Source organism: Babylonia areolata, chromosome 12 (assembly GCF_041734735.1).
Source record: "Babylonia areolata isolate BAREFJ2019XMU chromosome 12, ASM4173473v1, whole genome shotgun sequence".
Lineage (NCBI taxonomy): Eukaryota > Metazoa > Mollusca > Gastropoda > Neogastropoda > Buccinidae > Babylonia > Babylonia areolata.
In genome coordinates this window covers 41,235,712-41,255,679 of record NC_134887.1, presented here as the reverse complement: position 1 = coordinate 41,255,679, position 19,968 = coordinate 41,235,712, and the positions used below count along the sequence as shown (strand labels likewise).

The window sequence follows — 19,968 nt, the reverse complement described above, 5'->3', positions numbered from 1 at the left end:
TGGTGTTGTTGGTGTTGGTGGTGTTGTTGTTGGTGGTGGTGGTGGTGGTGGTATTGTTGGTTTTGGTGGTGGTGGTGTTGGTGGTGGTGGTGGTGGTGGTGGTATTGTTGGTTTTGGTGTTGGTGGTGGTGTTGTTGGTGTTGTTGTTGGTGTTATTGTTGTTGTTCGTGGTGGTGGTGTTGGTGTTATTGTTGTTGTTCGTGGTGGTGGTGTTGGTGTTGTTGTTGTTGTTCGTGGTGGTGGTGTTGGTGTTATTGTTGTTGTTCGTGGTGGTGGTGTTGGTGTTGTTGTTGTTGTTCGTGGTGGTGGTGTTGGTGTTATTGTTGTTGTTCGTGGTGGTGGTGTTGGTGTTATTGTTGTTGTTCGTGGTGGTGGTGTTGGTGTTGTTGTTGTTGTTCGTGGTGGTGGTGGTGTTGTTGTTGTTGGTGTTGGTGGTTTTGTTGGTGGTGGTGTTGTTGGTGGTGGTGGTGTTGTTGTTGGTGTTGGTGGTGTTGTTGGTGGTGGTGTTGGTGTTGTTGTTGGTGGTGTTATTGTTGGTGTTGGTGGTGTTGTTGGTGTTGGTGGTGGTGTTGGTGTTATTGTTGATGTTGTTGGTGTTCGTGTTGTTGGTGTTGGTGATGGTGTTGTTGGTGGTGTTGGTGGTGGTGGTGATGGTGTTGTTGGTGGTGTTGGTGGTGGTGTTGGTGGTGGTGATGGTGTTGTTGGTGTTGTTGGTGGTGGTGTTGGTGTTGGTGGTGGTGTTGTTGGTGGTGTTGTTGGTGTTGGTGTTGGTGTTGTTATTGTTGTTGTTGGTGGTGGTGTTGGTGTTGGTGGTGGTGGTGTTGTTGGTGGTGGTGTTGCTGGTGGCAGTGGTGTTGGTGGTGGTGTTGGTGTTGGTGTTGGTGTTGGTGTTGTTGCTGAAGTTGTTGTTTTTTGTGTATAGTGGTCTGGTGTTGGTATTGTAGCTGTTGTTTTTGTTGTTTTATATTGTTGTTGATTATGATGATGATGATGATGATATTGTTGTTGATATTGATGATGAGTGTGTGTGTGTGTGTGTGTGTGTGTGTGTGTGTTGCAAGCATGTATGTGTGTGTGCGTGTATGCATGCATGTATTTACGTGCGTGCGTGTGTGTGTGTGTGCGCGCATGCGTGCGTGTGTATGCTTGCATGCGTGCGTACGTGTGTTGCGTGCGTAAATCTGTATGTGTATGTGTGTGCGTGTGTGTGTGACTGCAGTCGACAGACAGGTGTGTGGGTTACCTGGACAACAACCTACGCACGCTGCACGGACGCCTGACGTGCAGTATCTACCCCTGCATGCTCAGAGAGCTGTGGGACGTTGTGCTCACTGTCTTCTCCTCCACCCTGCTGACCGGGGTGAGCTGTGTTGGGCTGGGCTGGGCGGGGTTTGGCTACGTTGTGCTGTGCTGTGCTGTGCTGTGCTGGGCGGGGTTTGGCTGGGTTGTGCTGGGCTGTGGTGGGGTGGGGTGTGTTATGCTGGGCTGGGCTGGGCTGGGCTGTGCTGGGCTGGGCTGTGCTGTGCTGGGCTGGGCTGGGCTGGGCTGGGCTGGGCAAAGCTGTGTTGTACTGTGTTGGGCTGGGCTGGGCTGGGCTGGGCTGGGGCCCTGTGCCCCGGGTTTTTCTTCTTCATTTTCTTCCTTTTCTTCTCGTCCTTGTTGTTGTTATTGTTGTTGTTATTGTTGTTATTGTTCTCCTTCTTGTTCTTGTTATTGTTGTTATTCTTCTTCTTGTTATTCTTCTTCTTCTTGTTTTTGTTATTATTTTTGTTGTTCAACCAGTGGGCTTTTACATGCACTACCGTTTTTAGCCTGACATAAAAGTATCTATACCCTGTTTTGGAGGGTGTGCATACTGGTTATGGTTTTGTTTTGGGTTTTTTTGTTGTTGTTTTTTTCCATGACCCAGCGAACCTCGGGACTGGATTACGGGGTTTTTATGTGCACATTTTGATCTTCCGCTTGCTTGCATACACACGAAGGGGGCCCAGGCACTTGCAAGTCTGCACCTGGCGGGTAGGAAAACTCGCCACTCCTAGAGTACCCCATCAGGTGCCATGACAAGGACTCGAACCCAAGACTCTGATGATAGAGAAAGCCCGGTGCTTTAACCACTCGACTGTTGCATCCGTGCTGTCTTGTGACTGGAGTTTATCCCTTTGTTGTGTGTATGTATATGTGTGCGTGTGCGTGCGCGCGTGTGTGTATGTTGTTGTTTGTTTGTTGTTGTTGTTGTTGTTGTTGTGTGTGTGTGTGTGTGTGTGTGTGTGTGTGCAAGTATGCAATTACGTGTGTGTGTGCGTGCGTGCAGGCGTGTATGTGTTTGTGTATGCATGTGTGGGGGCTGGGGGTGGGGGGTGTTGGGGCAGACAGGATGCTAATTCAACATGGTTTCATTTTGTTGGTTGCAGAAAAGGCCCGAGTATTACGAGCACATGAAATCGGTGAGGGAAAAATTAACCACAGGAACAGCATTGACTCGCTGTGTCCGTCCGTGCTTTTGTCTGTCCGTCTGTCCCTGTCTGTGCCTCATTTCAGCGGGTGTCCTTAATCAACCGTCTTTTGCTGAGATGATAAAAAAAGAAAAAAGAAAAAAAAAAGATACTCCCTTGTCACGCAGTCCCAAACCAAAATGGACCTCCATAGCAACATCGTCATCATCATCGTCATCCTCCTCCTCCTCCATCGTCATCAATATGAACAAAATAGTCTCAAAGTCTGTGGCCTTTCATGCCCTGCTCTCATGGTGACCTCAGTTTCGATACCCCTCCACTTCTGTGCTTGGGGTGAGCCCTGTCAATGTCGTCAGTGTCGGCAGATTCATGGGGGGCTGTTGTTTGAGGGACGTGGTGGCGGTCTCCACTCTGGGAGGGACGCTAACTCAGTCTGGCTCTGCGACTAAGCCATTATTGTCGTTAGTAGGGGGCTTAGCAGGTGGTGTCCTAAGTACGTTAAATCAGAACAGGCACCACTGAACACCACCGACGTGACTCAGCAGCAGTGCAGGGTCTCCTCTGGTGTGTGGCCTCCTGGCGACCTAACATCGATGGTTCCCTGTGGACTGCCGACGCTGGAACTGCAAAGGACGGACCCGGGTGTGGCCGTGTATGGGGGAATCTAAATGAGCGGCGTGGGAGTAATGCCACTGAAACAGTGCAGATGATGGGTCAGCAAAAAAAAAAAAAAGAAAAAAAAAAGATACTCAGATTCTAATTGTGTCGTCTGTATCACTGTCCCAAGTTTGCACACACGCAGGTAGATTCAGTAGATCGATTAACTCTCTCCATACGAACGGCGAAAGAGACGACGCTAACAGCGTTTCACCCCAATTACCATCATCAAAATATTGCAAGCGGAAGGCTCTTATATTGAAGAGGTGAATGTTGACAAAGAATACCACAATTCTGACGACGGAAGCTAAAGGTTGGGTCATTCAGACACCCACTGGACATCCGAGGGGTCTGTGTAGAGGAGAAGAGAGGACTGGCCGTACTGAGTGAGTTAAAGGCATGACCCTGGAGAGGACGGGTGTGTGTGGAGGTGGGTGGAAAAGGGAGCTAAGTGGAGCTGAAGAGGCAATGGAAGGGGGTGCGAGGTAATGGGTGGAAAGGGTGAAGGGGGTTGATCGTAGGAGATGGGGAGGAGACGGGGGTGGGGGAGGTGGGAGGGGCATGGAAGTAGATTGGTGGGAAGGGGGATGTGTGTGAGGGGGTGGGGTGGGGGGTGGAGGAGGGGGGGATGCATTGTAGTGCATGAAGTTTGAGTGAAGGGACAGGGTGGGAAGGGGGGAAGGGACTGAAGGGGGGTACGGGTGGGAGGGAGGGAGGAGACAGTGTGGGGAGTGAAGAGCACGAAAATTGATTGGTGGAAGGGGAGATGTGGAGAAGGGGGGTGGGGGTGGAGGGTGCGGATGGAGGGGGTTGGGGGTGCCAGGCTGGGGGGGAGGCATGGTCGTCCATGGAGTTGGAAGGGTCAGGATGTAGTGGGAAGGGTGGAGGGTGCGGATGGAGGGGGTTGGGGGTGCCGGGGGGGGGGGGGGGAGGCATGGTCGTGCACGGAGTTGGAAGGGTCAGGGTGTAGTGGCAAGGGTGAAGGGACTGAGGGGGAGGGGGACAGGGTGGGAGGGAGGGAGGGGCATTGGAGGGGTGGGAGGAGAAGGGTGGAAGTGTGGGCCCGATGCGAAGGGAGGGAGGGTGGGGATGGTTACAGGAAAGTGAAAGGCAAGGAAGGGGAGGGATAGAAGGGGATATATGCGGGGGGGGGGGGGGTGCGGCGGAGGGGGCGGGGGGGTGTAACCATTAACTCGCAAGTGGGTGGATGGGTGGGGGAGAGGGATGAAAGTGGATGGCAGATGGTAATGGCGGACCGCTGTGTGTGCTTCTGTGTGTGTGAGCAAGAGCGAGAGAGAGAAACAGAGAGTTCGACAGTAAATATTTAGGTATAAAACATGCAAATAATGTGTATAGACGTGTGTCAGTGTGTGTGTGTGTGTGTGTGTGTGTAGAGAGAGAGAGAGAGAGATTTTTTTTCAATCAAAGATGAGTAGGATCGCAGAACCTTCACCAGCGATGATCGTGTGTGTCACTGGCATGACGCCTTTCTGTCTGTCTCTCTGTCTGTCTGTCTGTGCAGCACTTACGTTGCCTGGCCTCCTTCTTCACTTCTTGCGGGCTGGACGAGGAAGGGGAGACAAACCCCTTGCTGACGGAGTTACGGGCCCGGATAGACCTCAATTCTCTCCCCTCTGATCGTCTGATGCTGGATTACTACGCCTGTCTGACCAGCTCTGTGGTGAGGACTTCAACTCCACCTCCCCACCCCACTACCACCCCACCTCCACCTCCCCACCCCACTACCCCACTACCACCCCACCTCCACCTCCCCACCCCACTACCATCCCACCTCCACCTCCCCACCCCACTACCACCCCACCTCCACCTCCCCACTACCACCCCACCTCCACCTCCTCACTACCACCCCACCTCCACCTCCCCACCCCACTACCGCACCACCTCCACCTCCCCACCCCACTACCGCACCACCTCCACCTCCCCACCCCACTACCGCACCACCTCCACCTTCCCACCCCACTACCGCACCACCTCCACCACCCCACTACCGCACCACCTCCCCACCCCACTACCACCCCACCTCCACCCCACTACCACCCCACCTCCACCTCCCCACCCCACTACCACCCTACCTCCACCTCCCCACCCCACTACCACCCTACCGCACCACCTCCACCTCCCCACCCCACTACCACCCCACCTCCCCACCCCACTACCACCCCACCTCCCCACCCCACTACCGCACCACCTCCACCTCCCCACCCCACTACCGCACCACCTCCACCTCCCCACCCCACTACCATCCCACCTCCACCTCCCCACCCCACTACCACCCTACCTCCACCTCCCCACCCCACTACCACCCTACCGCACCACCTCCACCTCCCCACCCCACTACCACCCCACCTCCACCTCCCCACCCCACTACCACTCCACCTCCCCACCCCACTACCACCCCACCTCCCCACCCCACTACCACCCCACCTCCACCTCCCCACCCCACTACCGCACCACCTCCCCACTACCACCCCACCTCCACCTCCCCACCCCACTACCGCACCACCTCCACCTCCCCACCCCACTACCACCCTACCTCCCCACCCCACTACCGCACCACCTCCACCTCCCCACCCCACTACCACCCTACCTCCCCACCCCACTACCACCCCACCTCCACCTCCCCACCCCACTACCGCACCACCTCCCCACTACCACCCCACCTCCACCTCCCCACCCCACTACCACATCACCTCCACCTCCCCACCCCACTACCACCCCACCTCCACCTCCCCACCCCACTACCACATCACCTCCACCTCCCCACCCCACTACCACCCCACCTCCACCTCCCCACCCCACTACCACATCACCTCCACCTCCCCACCCCACTACCACCCCACCTCCACCTCCCCACCCCACTACCACATCACCTCCACCTCCCCACCCCACTACCACCCTACCTCCCCACCCCACTTCCACCCCACCTCCACCTCCCCACCCCACTACCGCACCACCTCCACCTCCCCACCCCACTACCACCCTACCTCCCCACCCCACTACCACCCCACCTCCACCTCCCCACCCCACTACCACATCACCTCCACCTCCCCACCCCACTACCACCCCACCTCCACCTCCCCACCCCACTACCACATCACCTCCACCTCCCCACCCCACTACCACCCCACCTCCACCTCCCCACCCCACTACCACATCACCTCCACCTCCCCACCCCACTACCACCCCACCTCCACCTCCCCACCCCACTACCACATCACCTCCACCTCCCCACCCCACTACCACCCCACCTCCACCTCCCCACCCCACTACCGCACCACCTCCCCACCCCACTACCGCACCACCTCTAACTTCCTTCCCTGTGTGTGTCTGTCTTTGTCTCTCTCTGTGGCTCTCACTACATGTTATGTGTGTATGGTGTTTGGTATGTGTACGTGTGTTGTTGTCGTTGTGTGTGTCACGCGTCGACATATCCAGAGTGTGAGACTCCCCTTAGCTGACCTATTTCTGTAAGCCGTCAGATAGGCTGGCAACGCGTTAGGCCCGAATCCCACGTGCGAACCAACTCGCCTCAGTGAGTTGTGTTTTGGTTTTTGATTTGTTGTTTTTGATTTGTTCCTGTATCTTTCGGGCACTCCACTGTCAACTGCTGTGAGAGTCATTTCGACCAGGGGTTTTGGGGGTTGATCTTCCCATGTCTTCTGCTGTGGTGAAGCAGCAGGTTGTCATTTGTCGGCGGGCGTTGCAACGGCTGGAACACCAGTTCCAGGTTTTTCACATAACCTGTCTGAGGTTTTTTATCTTCCATTGTGCCCGTTTGGATGATTCCACTCCGCTGGTTGTGGCTGTGGGCTGGAGGGAGGTCTGCATGGTGCGGGACTGGCAGTGTTCTGCGGCAGCGGCGCAACCGCGTCGACGATAACAGCGACAACGACAACAGCGTCGGCTGGAAGAACTTGGTCGCTGTGTTGAGTTAAGTGCTGTCCCCCAACTTACTATCTCCCTTCTCCCATCCATTCCTGACCGCTGGTATTCTGGACTGCGGCGGCAGAGGCTGAGCACAGCGGGGTATATTTTTTGTGTGTTTGTAATCGCGTGAGTGGGGTAGTTGTCAGGATTGTTTTGTTATTGAATTTCGTGTTCGAAAATAACCAATTTTTTTTTTTTTTTTTTTTTTTAATAAATGTTATAAGTGGGATCTGGTTGTTCCGACTGGTGCGGAGGGCTGACAGATTCATTGTTGAGTTTTTGTCATCGTTCGTCCGTCTGTCAATCTGTCAGCCGTAGCGTGACAGTGTGTGTGTAGTGTAGTGTAGTGTTGTGTGTGTGTGTGTGAGTGGCTGAGGGGTCTATACAGGTGTCAGTCAAACACTGCAGCAGGGTGAAGACAGTGTAAACTTTCCCCACATCTAGAAATGGTCAGAAAGTGTGAAATTCCACCCGCCCCTACCTGTTATACACCCCCTTACTCTCTACACCCACCCTACCTGTTATACACCCCCTAACCCCCTTACCCTCTACACCCACCCCTACCTGTTATACACCCCCTAACCCCCTTACCCTCTACACCCACCCCTACCTGTTATACACCCCCTACCCTCTACACGCACCCCTACCTGTTATACACCCCCTACCCTCTACACCCACCCCTACCTGTTATACACCCCCTACCCCCTTACCCTCTACACCCACCCCTACCTGTTATACACCCCCTACCCCCCTTACTCTCTACACCCACCCTACCTGTTATACACCCCCTAACCCCCTTACCCTCTACACACACCCCTACCTGTTATACACCCCCTAACCCCCTTACTCTCTACACCCACCCTACCTGTTATACACCCCCTTACCCTCTACACCCACCCTACCTGTTATACACCCCCTTACCCTCTACACCCACCCTACCTGTTATACACCCCCTTACCCTCTACACCCACCCCTATGTTATACTCCCCCTAACCCCCTTACCCTCTACACCCACCCCTACCTGTTATACACCCCCTACCCCCTTACCCTCTACACGCACCCCTACCTGTTATACACCCCCTACCCCCTTACCCTCTACACCCACCCCTACCTGTTATACACCCCCTACCCCCCTTACCCTCTACACGCACCCCTACCTGTTATACACACCTACCCCCCTTACCCTCTACACCCACCCCTACCTGTATACACCCCCTAACCCCCTTACCCTCTACACCCACCCCTACTGTTATACCCCCCCTAACCCCCTTACCCTCTCACGCACCCCTACCTGTTATACACCCCCATACCCCCTTACCCTCTGCACCCACCCCTACCTGTTATACACCCCCAAACCCTCTACACGCACCCCTACCTATTATACACCCCCTACCCCCCTTACCCTCTACACACACCCCTACCTGTTATACACCCCCTACCCCCTTACCCTCTACACCCACCCCTACTGTTATACCCCCTATCACCCTCTGTTATACACCCCCTAACCCTCTACACGCACCCATACCTGTTATACACCCCCTTACCCTCTACACGCACCCATACCTGTTATACACCCCCTTACCCTCTACACCCACCCCTACCTGTTATACACCCCCTTACCCTCTACACGCACCCCTACCTGTTATACACACCCTAACCCCCTTACCCTCTACACCCACCCCTACCTGTTATACACCCCCTTACCCTCTACACGCACCCCTACCTGTTATACACCCCCTACCCCCTTACCCTCTACACCCACCCATACCTGTTATACACCCCTTACCCTCTACACCCACCCATACCTGTTATACACCCCCTAAACCTCTGCACGCACCCCTATCTTTTCCCCTGCTTGTGGAAGCAGGTCAGGACGACTGACAGGGGTACCTTGCTGTGCTATGCTGCAGGCCACACCTGTGGACTACCTGGGACACCTGGCCGTCAAGACTGCCTACGTGCAGGAAACCCGCGGCAACGTCACCCTCTACGTCAAAGGTAACGATCATTATGATCACTCAGCTATCTGTTAGTTTATGCGTTTTACTTATTGATTGATCATGATCTTGTGTTTTACATAGTCGTAATGATGATGATGATAATGACGCGGCAGTGTCATCCTCTTCGTCAAAGGTAACGATGATGATTAGATGTCTCACCTGCCTCAGTGTCTGTGTGATTGTGGAAAACCTATCAATGTACGTCCATGTACATGATCTCTCAGTCATCTGTTAGTTCAGGCATTTAACTTATTTCGTAATTGTGATCTTGTGTTTACATGGGTGTAATGATGATGATGATAATGTTGATGACGATGATGATAGTAGTAATAATAATGATAATAACAATGATAATAACAGCAACAACAATAATAATAATAGGGATAATGATAATAGTAGTAATAATGATAATAGTAACAATAGTGATAATGAAAATTTTTAACAAATAATTATGATAATAATGACAATAGTTATGATAATCATCACCATCATTAAATTATGCTGTTACTACTACTGCTGCTGCTACACACAAAAAAAACATCCCATTTCAAGTAACACAAACTGCACTCACAATAACTTACCCAAAGTTTATAGAAATCTAGCCGAGTAGATTAGTAATATTTCAAAAATGTTACATAATATATATATTTTTTTTTAATTTAGACATTTTCAACAAAGATGACTTATTCTTTGTCATAGACAATTTCGAGAACTTCAAAGCGATCCAGTTTCTGTTCTGATATGTCTTTAACAATGTTTTCTATAATGACTGAAAAAAGAACATCTAAATATATCATGGAATTCATCATCAAGATCATTCAAATTGCATTAGTGCACAGTCTTTTGCTTTTACTTTCAGTACCACGAATGCGTGCTGTCTTATAGGCAATCAATGGTTCAGTGTTCTATATCTTTATATACTTAGATAAGTGTTCTGGGAGGATTGTTAAGTATTTTTCAAATTCAAATCTTTCTTTAAACTTTCTGCAGTTTAGGTAAATATTGTTCTGATGAAGTTCAGCATACCAGTTCTGGATATACTGATCACACAGTCTCTGTTTTATTTGTTGTTTGAAAAGAAATCATGTTGGACAGACCGAAACTGGGCTGTGTGTGCAGTGATCCGTGGCAGTGACCTGCCCGGCATGGACCGGTCAGGCCTGAGTGACCCCTACGTGACCATCACCCTTCACCCGCGCTGTCTCTTCAACCAGCACAAACCACAGAGGACCCGAGTCATGGGGCAGACTCTGCAGCCTGTCTTCAACACCACCTTCCAGTTGTAAGGGATTCTCTCCCCTCTCTCTCTCTCTGTCTCTGTATGTCGATTCGAACCTGCTGAGGACCAGGGAAAAAGAGAAAAAGGCGGCAATACAAGGGCATCCAGGAGTCATGACCTGGGTGCGGCCCGGCCCCCTTAGAGTGTAAGGAGTTAAGGGCCGAAACACTTGACTGAGGGGGGGGGGGGGGGTTCGTCTCTGAAGACCTTGTACTGTCCAGCTCTCCCTTCTATCACTGTATGTCTGTCTGTCCCTCGCTGTGTCTGTTTCTGTCTATCTCCGTCCCCGTCCCTGTCTCTCTCTCTCTCATTCTCTCGCTGTCTCTGTCTGTCTGTCTGCCTCTGTCTGTCCAAATTCGTTCTGTTTCATCATTTGCTTTCACTGTTTTCATTCCTTTATTATGTTTCGTTATGTGATGGAAGTATGTTGATGCACTCACCCATGGCATAAGGACCTCATTGCCAATGAATGACATTAAAGTGTCAAAGCGTCTCTCTGTCTCTCTCTGTCTCTGTCTCTCTGTGCTTTCATATCTGTGAAACTGCATGTTTGGTGCATATCTGTTATGCATGTGTGGGTGTATGTGTGAATGTGTGTCTTCATGTTTTACATTTATTTGCTTATTTATCATCATTATCTTATTTATTTATTTATCTATTTATTATTTTATTATTATTATTACTACTAGCTTTTTTTATATTGTAATTATTATTTATTTATTTATTTGTGTAAGCTTATCTATTATTTATTCACCTTTTTTTTTCTCTCTCTCTCTCTCTCAAGGCCTAAGCGCTTTGGGTTACGCTGCAGGTCAGGCATCTGCTTGGCAGATGTGGTGTAGCGTATATGGATTTGTCCGAACGCAGTGACGCCTCCTTGAGCTACTGAAACTGAAACTCTCTCTCTCTCTCTCAAAATATTTTGAACTAACATCTGTATTCAGACTTAAGTTATTGGTTTTTACTTATGACATCAGCTCAAGATGTCGTTAGGCAGTTTGCTTTGTACTGACACAAAGCCTTTAAAATACATTCTTTATTGCCCCCTTAGTTAGTGATTTGTAACCCAGCGTAATTTGTTTGTTCAAACTATTTATTGTGATTTTGTTATTCATCAGTGTTTACTTTACCCCCTTCAAGAGGGACTGTGGCCTTTCTTGTATCCGTATCTGTCTGTCTGTCTGTCTCTGCTAAAGTATTTTACATAATTAATTGTGATCTTGTGTTTACATAATCTTGATTATGATAATGATAATGGTATTGATAAAGTGGCTTCAGACATCCGGTTGTTGATACTGATGACAAATTTCTCTGTGTCTCTCTCTCGACTATCCATCTGTGTGTGCATGTGTGTGTGTGTGTGTGTGTGTGTGTGTGTGTGTTCTTCATCATATTCCTTCTGCAGGACTTTTTTTTGTTGTTGTTTATTCTTCTCTCTTTCTCCCCTTTCCGTGAAGTACATGTGTGCTATTGTAACTGATGTAGATTAGCAAAGACAGATTGGAAGAACGGGCCATGCCTAAAATCTTAATCCTTGAATAAAAAAACGTTTTGAGTTCTCAGTTATGAATTCTAAGTTCTGTTTTCTGTCTGATATAACAATGATGCTTTCTTTTTTTGTTTTTGTTTTTTGTTTTCTTTTATCAAGTTAGCATTAAGGTTGTGCGTGTCCGTGTTTGAATGACTGCTCAGAGTTTTTGTTGTTATTTTCTATTGAAAAAAAAAAAGAAGAAAGTCCAATGCTTTAACCGGATCAAAGGATCAATTGTCAGCGTTCGGTAGGTTATGGAAACAAAAACATACCCAGCAAGCACAACCCCGAAAGCGGAATATGGCTGCCTACTTGGCGGGGGTGAATGAAACAAAACGGTCATACATGTAAAATGTCACATGTCTGTATGTGTGCGTGCCTGAAATCTGATGGAAACGAATGATGAGCGCCCAGTGTGTGCAGCCATCAGTCGCCTCTATCCAAGTAGGTAGGCAGCCTGTTGTACAAATGACCCAGTGTTTGTAAAGCGCTTAGAGCTTGGTCTCAGACCGAAGATAGGCACTATATAAGTATCCTTATCAATTTTTCTTGAATTCTTGTGTGTGTGGGTGTGCAGCCCCAACGTGGCCCAGCAGTACGTGCAGATGCGTGGAGCGGTGATGGCCCTGACGGTGTATGATCACGACCGCCTCAAGTGGGACGACCTGGCCGGGGAGGTGCTGCTGCCCCTCTCCTCCTTCCACCCCCTCACGCCCCTCTCCTCCTCCTCCTCCTCCCTGGACGACATGCCCGTGGTCATGATGCCCCTCAAGAACCCGCCCTCCAGGCCGCCCCCCTCCTTCACTGTGAGTGTGTGCGGGGAGGGGGGGTTGTGTGTGGTGTGGGGGTGGGTGGGGTATGTTTGTGGGTGTAGGGGTTGTGTGTGGTGTGTTGTGTGGGGGTGTGGAGGTGGATGGTGTGGTGACTGTCACCCTCCTTCACTGTGAGTATGTGTGGATGGGTGGGGGTGTGGTGGGGGTGTGGTGTGTTTGTTGGGGTAGGGATTGTGTGTGGTGTGTTGTGTGGGGGTTGGTGGTGTGTGGGGGTGACCGTCACCCTCCTTCACTGTGAGTGTGGGGGTGTGGTGTGTATGTGGGGGTGGATGGGGGTGGGATGTGTTTGTGGGGGTAGGGGTTGTGTTTGGTGTGTTGTGTGGGGGTGACCATCACCCTCATTCGCTGTGAGTGTGTGTGGGTGGGTGGGGGTGTGGTGTGTTTGTGGGGGTGGGTGGATGTGGGGGTTGTGTGTGGTGTGTTTGTGTGGGGGTGTGGGGGGTGGGGGTGACCGTCACCCTCCTTCGCTGTGAGTCGTTGTGGTAGGGGTGGATGTGTGGTGTGTGCGGGTGTGGGGTGTGTGTGTGTGTGATGATGATGATGCCCCGCAAGTACCCTCATTCAGTGTGAGTAGGTGTGGGTGGTGGGGGTGTGTGGGGGTGTTTGTGGTGTGTGTGGGTGAGTGTGTGTGTGTGGTGTGTGTGTGTGTGTGGTGTGTGTGTGTGGGGGGGGGGGTAGTGTGTGTGTGTGTGGGGGTAGTGTGTGTGTGTGTGTGTGTGGGGGGGGGGCAGTGTGTGTGTGTGTGTGTGTGGGGGGGGCAGTGTGTGTGTGTGTGTGTGGGGGGGGGGGGGGGGGGGGGCAGTGTGTGTGTGTGTGTGGGGGGGGGGCGCAGTGTGTGGGTGTGGTGTGTGTGTGTAGGGGGGGGGGGACAGAGTGTGTGATGATGGCTCTGAAGTACCCTCCTCTAATTTCTTTCCCCCAAAATATGTCAGCGCCATTTCTCTTACTTTAATCGCTTTAAACAAATAAAGAAACAGATTTCGACAGTATCGGCATTTGTAGATGACACCAGTAACTTCAATTTAAAGCCATTTGGGCGTTTAGTATACTTTGGGGCAATATTTGTGTGTCTCTAACAGGTTCTAGAAACGGACAACACAGAAGAAAATACATTTCACCTTCTTTAGTTACTTCGCAAAGAGGACACAATGAACCATGATCTGTGTGAGGCTTGTACCGATAAGCTTGGACATTTATATCAGATATTCCAAAACGAAACCTGGTCAGTGTGGTCTTGAATTGTCAATCTATATTCATCGATAAGTAAGTCTCAGTACTTCTTCTTCATTTGTGGGCTGCAACTCCCACGTTCACTCGAACGTACAAAAGTGGGCTTTTACGTGTATGGCCGTTTTTGCCCCGCCTATGTAGGCAGCTATACTCCGATTTCAGGGGGTTAGTCTCCACACAATGTAAAGGGTTACGAAAAGTGCAATACATATTAAAACTGTCACTAGTTTGTACATGGTCATTCCAATTTAGCCATCTGCAGTCAATCATTTTCTAAACTCTCTTAAAAAAAAAAAATATAAAAAAAAATCAGTAACAGACTCAACACCTTGATTTGTCCAAACAAATCCAAACCCAAACATTCCCTTACCCCCACCCCCCAACCCCCACCACCTTCCTGGAAACAATATTTGTTTTTGTCCGAATGAAGAGGAAGCAAGCATTAAAATGTTTGACTGTGTCTAAAGTTCTATAACTGTCTCAAAACAACAACATCATCATCTGCCAATAAAAGAATAAACAATTCAAAAACATCTGATAAAATTGTCACCCTGTGTCTTTCCTGTTCCATTATTCCAAGGGCAAGTTCATTAATAAACATAACAAGAAAATAAAACAAACAAAAAAAGAAGTGGTCTACAAACATCCCCTTGTTTCACTCCTGCAGAACATTAATTTGAGACATTTTGGCTCCACGTCTCACTCCGGCTTTAACATTTTCATACATACTTTTTATACATCGAAATAATTTCCCTTTCACACCATTTTTTTCAAAAGTATAGGACAAAGTGAACTTCTGTATAAAAAGAGAGAAAAGAAGTCCGTGCTGTTTTGCAGGTGCTGAGTGAGCGCCAGTCGTGGGACGGACTCAGCAAGACTTTCGTCAAGGAGCGGAGCCGGCTGATGAAGTCAGGGACGCACGGGCAGCAGCTGCCGGCGGTCCAGGTCTTCCGCGGGACCAGTGTCCAGCCTGCTGTCCTTCTTCACCCGGAGATTCTCCCACTCCTCCTCCTCCTACCTGAGTGACCTCCCCCTCCTCCCTCCTCTCCCTCCCACTGTCAAGGTGATTCCCCCATTATGCAGGTGATTGTCCACTGTGCAAGTGCTCTGCCCTGTCCAGGTGTTTGCATACGTCCCACTATCCAGGTGATCCCCTATGTCCCACTATACAGGTGATCCCCTATGTCCCACTATACAGGTGATCCCCTATGTCCCACTATCCAGGTGATCCCTATGTCCCACTGTCCAGGTGATCCCCTATGTCCCACTATCCAGGTGATCCCCTATGTCCCACTATCCAGGTGATCCCCTATGTCCCAGGTCCCACTATCCAGGTGATCCCCTATGTCCCACTATCCAGGTGATCCCCTCTGTCCCACTATCCAGGTGATCCCCTCTGTCCCAGGCCCACAATCCAGGTGATCCCCTATGTCCCACTATCCAGGTGATCCCCTCTGTCCCAGGCCCACTATCCAGGTGATCCCCTATGTCCCAGACCCACTGTCCAGGTGATCCCCTATGTCCCACTATCCAGGTGATCCCCTCTGTCCCAGGCCCACTATCCAGGTGATCCCCTCTGTCCCAGGCCCACTATCCAGGTGATCCCCTATGTCCCAGGCCCACTATCCAGGTGATCCTCTGTCCCAGGTCCCACTATCCAGGTGATCCCCTATGTCCCAGGTCCCACTATCCAGGTGATCCCCTATGTCCCAGGCCCACTATCCAGGTGATCTCCTATGTCCCACTATCCAGGTGATCCCTTATGTCCCAGGCCCACTATCCAGGTGATCTCCTATGTCCCACTATCCAGGTGATCCCCTCTGTCCCAGGCCCACTATCCAGGTGATCTCCTATGTCCCACTATCCAGGTGATCCCCTCTGTCCCAGGCCCACTATCCAGGTGATCCCCTCTGTCCCAGGCCCACAATACAGGTGATCTCCTGTGTCCCAGGCCCACTATCCAGGTGATCCCCTCTGTCCCACTATCCAGGTGATCCCCTCTGTCCCAGGCCCACAATACAGGTGATCTCCTGTGTCCCACTCTCCAGGTGATCCCCCACTATCCAGATGATCACTATGTCCCACTATCAAGGTGATCCCTTACATCCAGCTGTCAAGGTGACCGAGGTACCTGTCTGACGAGGCTGGACCCTGACCCCCCAGTGACAAGAGATGTGTAGTTTCCTTACAGTCACCGCTGACCCCCAGTGACAAGAGATGTGTAGTTTCCTTACAGTCACCGCTGACCCCAGTGACAAGAGATGTGTAGTTTCCTTACAGTCACCGCTGACCCCCAGTGACAAGAGATGTGTAGTTTCCTTACAGTCACCGCTGACAAGAGATGTGTAGTTTCCTTACAGTCACCGCTGACCCCAGTGACAAGAGATGTGTAGTTTCCTTACAGTCACCGGTGACAAGAGATGTGTAGTTTCCTTACAGTCACCGCTGACCCCCAGTGACAAGAGATGTGTAGTTTCCTTACAGTCACCGGTGACAAGAGATGTGTAGTTTCCTTAGTCACCGCTGACCCCCAGTGACAAGAGATGTGTAGTTTCCTTACAGTCACCGGTGACAAGAGATGTGTAGTTTCCCTACAGTCACCGCTGACCCCCAGTGACAAGAGATGTGTAGTTTCCTTACAGTCACCGCTGACCCCAGTGACAAGAGATGTGTAGTTTCCTTACAGTCACCGCTGACCCCAGGCAGACACTGGGGTGATCTGAGCACCACGCCTGTCGAGTCACCAAAACGAGGGGACTGGAACATGCCCACAACATGTCAGCAACACATGGGGACACAAACTTTGAACACGAGAGTCAGGAGCTTAGAATCTCATGGTCTGCAAAATGTGAATCTCTGAACTGAACCACGGGGAATCGTTAGCAATGTGGGGTGTGTGGCTGTTCAGCTTCCTGACACTGGACCATAATTAGCTCTTCAACTGGACCGTCAGCAACTCTCTGCTAGCAACACACAATTTGAAAGCAAGAAACATGGATTCTACGGACAGCTTAAGATGTGTGTACCTGAGATTGCGGGAAAAACATGGGTGTGTGACGTGTGTGAGGCAGACACAGCAGGCAGGTGATACAAAGCAGAGCAGAGGCTGCAAGTACACGGTTTCTGTGATGGCACGTGTTAACCCATTCAACCCCACAGTCTACAGCCTCGGCAGGTTCCCCTAACATACTGATGCCGAAAAACGAAGAAAATATATTCTGAAATTGACCGACTTTCATCCCAAATTGACACAAATGGAAACAGTGTAGAAGTTAGTTCCTTTCGTTTGCAGTTTGTGCATAATTAGGAACGTGTATACCAGTTCATTGAAACCAGTTTTGACGCCAAGGCATTGCTCGGGGCTTGGGGCGCGGGGCCTGAATGAGTTAAAGAGACAGAAAAAGCAGAGGACCACGATGCAGATTTGAGAAAGATGTCAGATGTGTTGCGAAACAATCCATGCTGACCTGTCTCAAGGTGGTGCACAACACACCAAGAGTGATGTGTCAACTCTGACAGACAGCAGGTGTGGAAAAGTGTGTCACACCAAAGTGATGTGTTCTCTGGGACAGACAGCAGGTGTGGAAAAGTGTGTCACACCAAAGTGATGATGTGTTCTCTGGGACAGACAGCAGGTGTTGAAAAGTGTGTCACACCAAAGTGATGTGTTCTCTGGGACAGACAGCAGGTGTGGAAAAGTGTGTCACACCAAAGTGATGATGTGTTCTCTGGGACAGACAGCAGGTGTTGAAAAGTGTGTCACACCAAAGTGATGTGTTCTTTGGGACAGACAGCAGGTGTTGAAAAGTGTGTCACACCAAAGTGAGGTGTTCTTTGGGACAGACAGCAGGTGTGGAAAAGTGTGTCACACCAAAGTGATGTGTTCTTTAAGACAGACAGCAGGTGTGGAAAAGTGTGTCACACCAAAGTGACGTGTTCTTTGGGACAGACAGCAGGTGTTGAAAAGTGTGTCACACCAAAGTGATGTGTTCTAGACAGCAGGTGTGGAAAAGTGTGTCACACCAAAATGATGTGTTCTAGACAGCAGGTGTGGAAAAGTGTGTCACACCAAAGTGATGTGTTCTCTGGGACAGACAGTTGAAAAGTTTGTCACGTTTATGTCTGCTATGATGTGGTGGTCTTCCTATTGCTTACATTTATTGATCGCAAGAACAGTGGCCGTTATCGATCACAATACCAGTGGCTGAACCATGACAGAAAAACGCAAAAGGAAAAACATGCAGCAAGATAATAAATCGCATATCAAACTGATGTCCAGTGAAAGATACTGGCATAAGTGAGGTCCCATGTACAGTGCATCAGCTGAGTCAGAATTATCAAGCATGACTTGGTCAGTGGCACTGTGTCGTGCAGCTGGGATCAGATTATGTTGTGTGGGCATTGTGTTCGTGCCATACACTTTAGGTGTGTTGTTCTGGTGTCAGTGGTGACTGTGGCTCCTTCGTTCATGGGCTGCAACTCCCATGTTTACTCATATGTACACAAGTGGGCTTTTGCGTGTATGACTGTTTTTACCCCGTCATGTAGGCAGCCATACTTGTTTTCAGGGGTGTGCATGCTGGGTATGTTGTTTCCCTAACCCACCAAACGCTGACATGGATTACAGGATCTTTAACATGCGTATTTAAACTTCTGTTTGTGTGTACACACAAAGGGGGTTGAGGCACAGTGTGGGTCCTGTTTGGGTGACCAGCTGACCGCCAAACAGTCTGTTGTGTCCAAAATGTTTGGGTGACCAGCTGACCGCCAGTCTGTTGTGTCCAAAATGTTTGGGTGACCAGCTGACCGCCAGTCTGTTGTGTCCAAAATGTTCTTTGTGGCTTGCAGTCAGTAAACAGCTAATGCAGATTTTGGTGAATGTGCACACTTTTTTATTTTTCGCCAAGCTTCTTCTCAATGACCTGAGGAACCTGCCATCATCACCATCATATTATGATTGTGTGTGTGTGTCTTAAGTTTGTGTTCAGTTTGGTGTGTGAGGGGGTGAGTAGGTTTGAGGGGCGGGGGTGGGGGTGGGGGCAGGCGGGGGGTTACAGATAATTTGCTCTGTCAAAGTTTGTACATAGGTGTTATCGCTTGGTTGATAACATGGTCCGCTTGTTTGTAGGATTTAAACCTGCTCTCTGCTTTCTTGTTTGCTCACCGGGAAGATTGGTACCCATGTCTCGTGTGTTGCAAACTAAAAACAAGATGTGAAGAGATGTGCTTAAAAGTTGCACTAACAGTGCTTATTGATACGTAAATAGTCTGTATTTGTTATTCAGTGCATGAGAGCTTCTCTGCGTTTGTCTGCACAAGCCTGTGCGACTTTGTAGAATAGGATAATGCGTATGGGATTTATCTTGAGGGCTTACCCTGTCTGTGACTTCTAGACTGGTGTCGGTTGGTTATGAACCTTCAGACAACAGGCAGTACAACATATCTCCAATCAACAGCACTGACACACCTGTCAGTCACTGTCATAGCAAAGAGGAAACAAAAAGCACCTGTTAAGTTTAGCTTTGCTCAAGCTTTTTAGCTGTGTTGTATGCATACAGTTTCATTTTCTCACAGAGGCATTGCTGCAATCAGACAAATCCATATACACTACACCACATTTATTAGGCATATGTCTGACAGCAGCATGACCAAATGTGGTGGTCAGGCCTTGAGCGCATGCATATTTTATTTATGAACCTATTAGAGTGGATTATGTATTCAGAATTTTGCCACAGGACAACACTGATGTTGCCATGGGTTCTTTTACATTGCGCTAAGGGTGTGCTGCACACGGACCCTCAGTTCATCGTCTCATCTGAATGACAAGATGCTCAGTTTGATTTTCCAGTCAGACTCGGGAGAACAGACAACAGCAGGATTCAAACCCAGACCCTCACGCAAACACTGTATTAGTAGATATGTATCTTAACCATTCTGCCACCTTCCTCTCACCCACACAGGTAACCACTGTGTGCATATCCGTGCCAGAAACGCTGCACCTCTTTCTCTGACACCCACACCCAAGTTTACATGCAGC

At 50.1% G+C, this 19,968-nt stretch overlaps 1 protein-coding gene across 7 annotated transcripts in view; it reads left to right on the top strand.

Annotated features, from left to right (window-relative positions):
* The window catches only part of LOC143288628 (protein unc-13 homolog D-like), a 144,798-nt gene extending 124,875 nt beyond the window's left edge, over nucleotides 1-19,923 (top strand). For 4 of the 7 annotated variants that reach the window (XM_076597286.1, XM_076597285.1, XM_076597284.1 and 1 more), the window contains 7 exons: nucleotides 1,220-1,360; nucleotides 2,412-2,444; nucleotides 4,633-4,791; nucleotides 8,969-9,056; nucleotides 10,178-10,340; nucleotides 12,446-12,674; nucleotides 14,769-19,923. In XM_076597286.1, the coding sequence (XP_076453401.1) occupies nucleotides 1,220-1,360; nucleotides 2,412-2,444; nucleotides 4,633-4,791; nucleotides 8,969-9,056; nucleotides 10,178-10,340; nucleotides 12,446-12,674; nucleotides 14,769-14,957 (1,002 nt within the window). In that variant the 3' untranslated portion in view covers nucleotides 14,958-19,923. The remainder of the gene's footprint in view (nucleotides 1-1,219; nucleotides 1,361-2,411; nucleotides 2,445-4,632; nucleotides 4,792-8,968; nucleotides 9,057-10,177; nucleotides 10,341-12,445; nucleotides 12,675-14,768) is intronic. The other 3 variants (XR_013056126.1, XR_013056125.1, XR_013056127.1) reach the window with 3 other exon arrangements.
* Nucleotides 19,924-19,968: the final 45 nt, after the last annotated feature.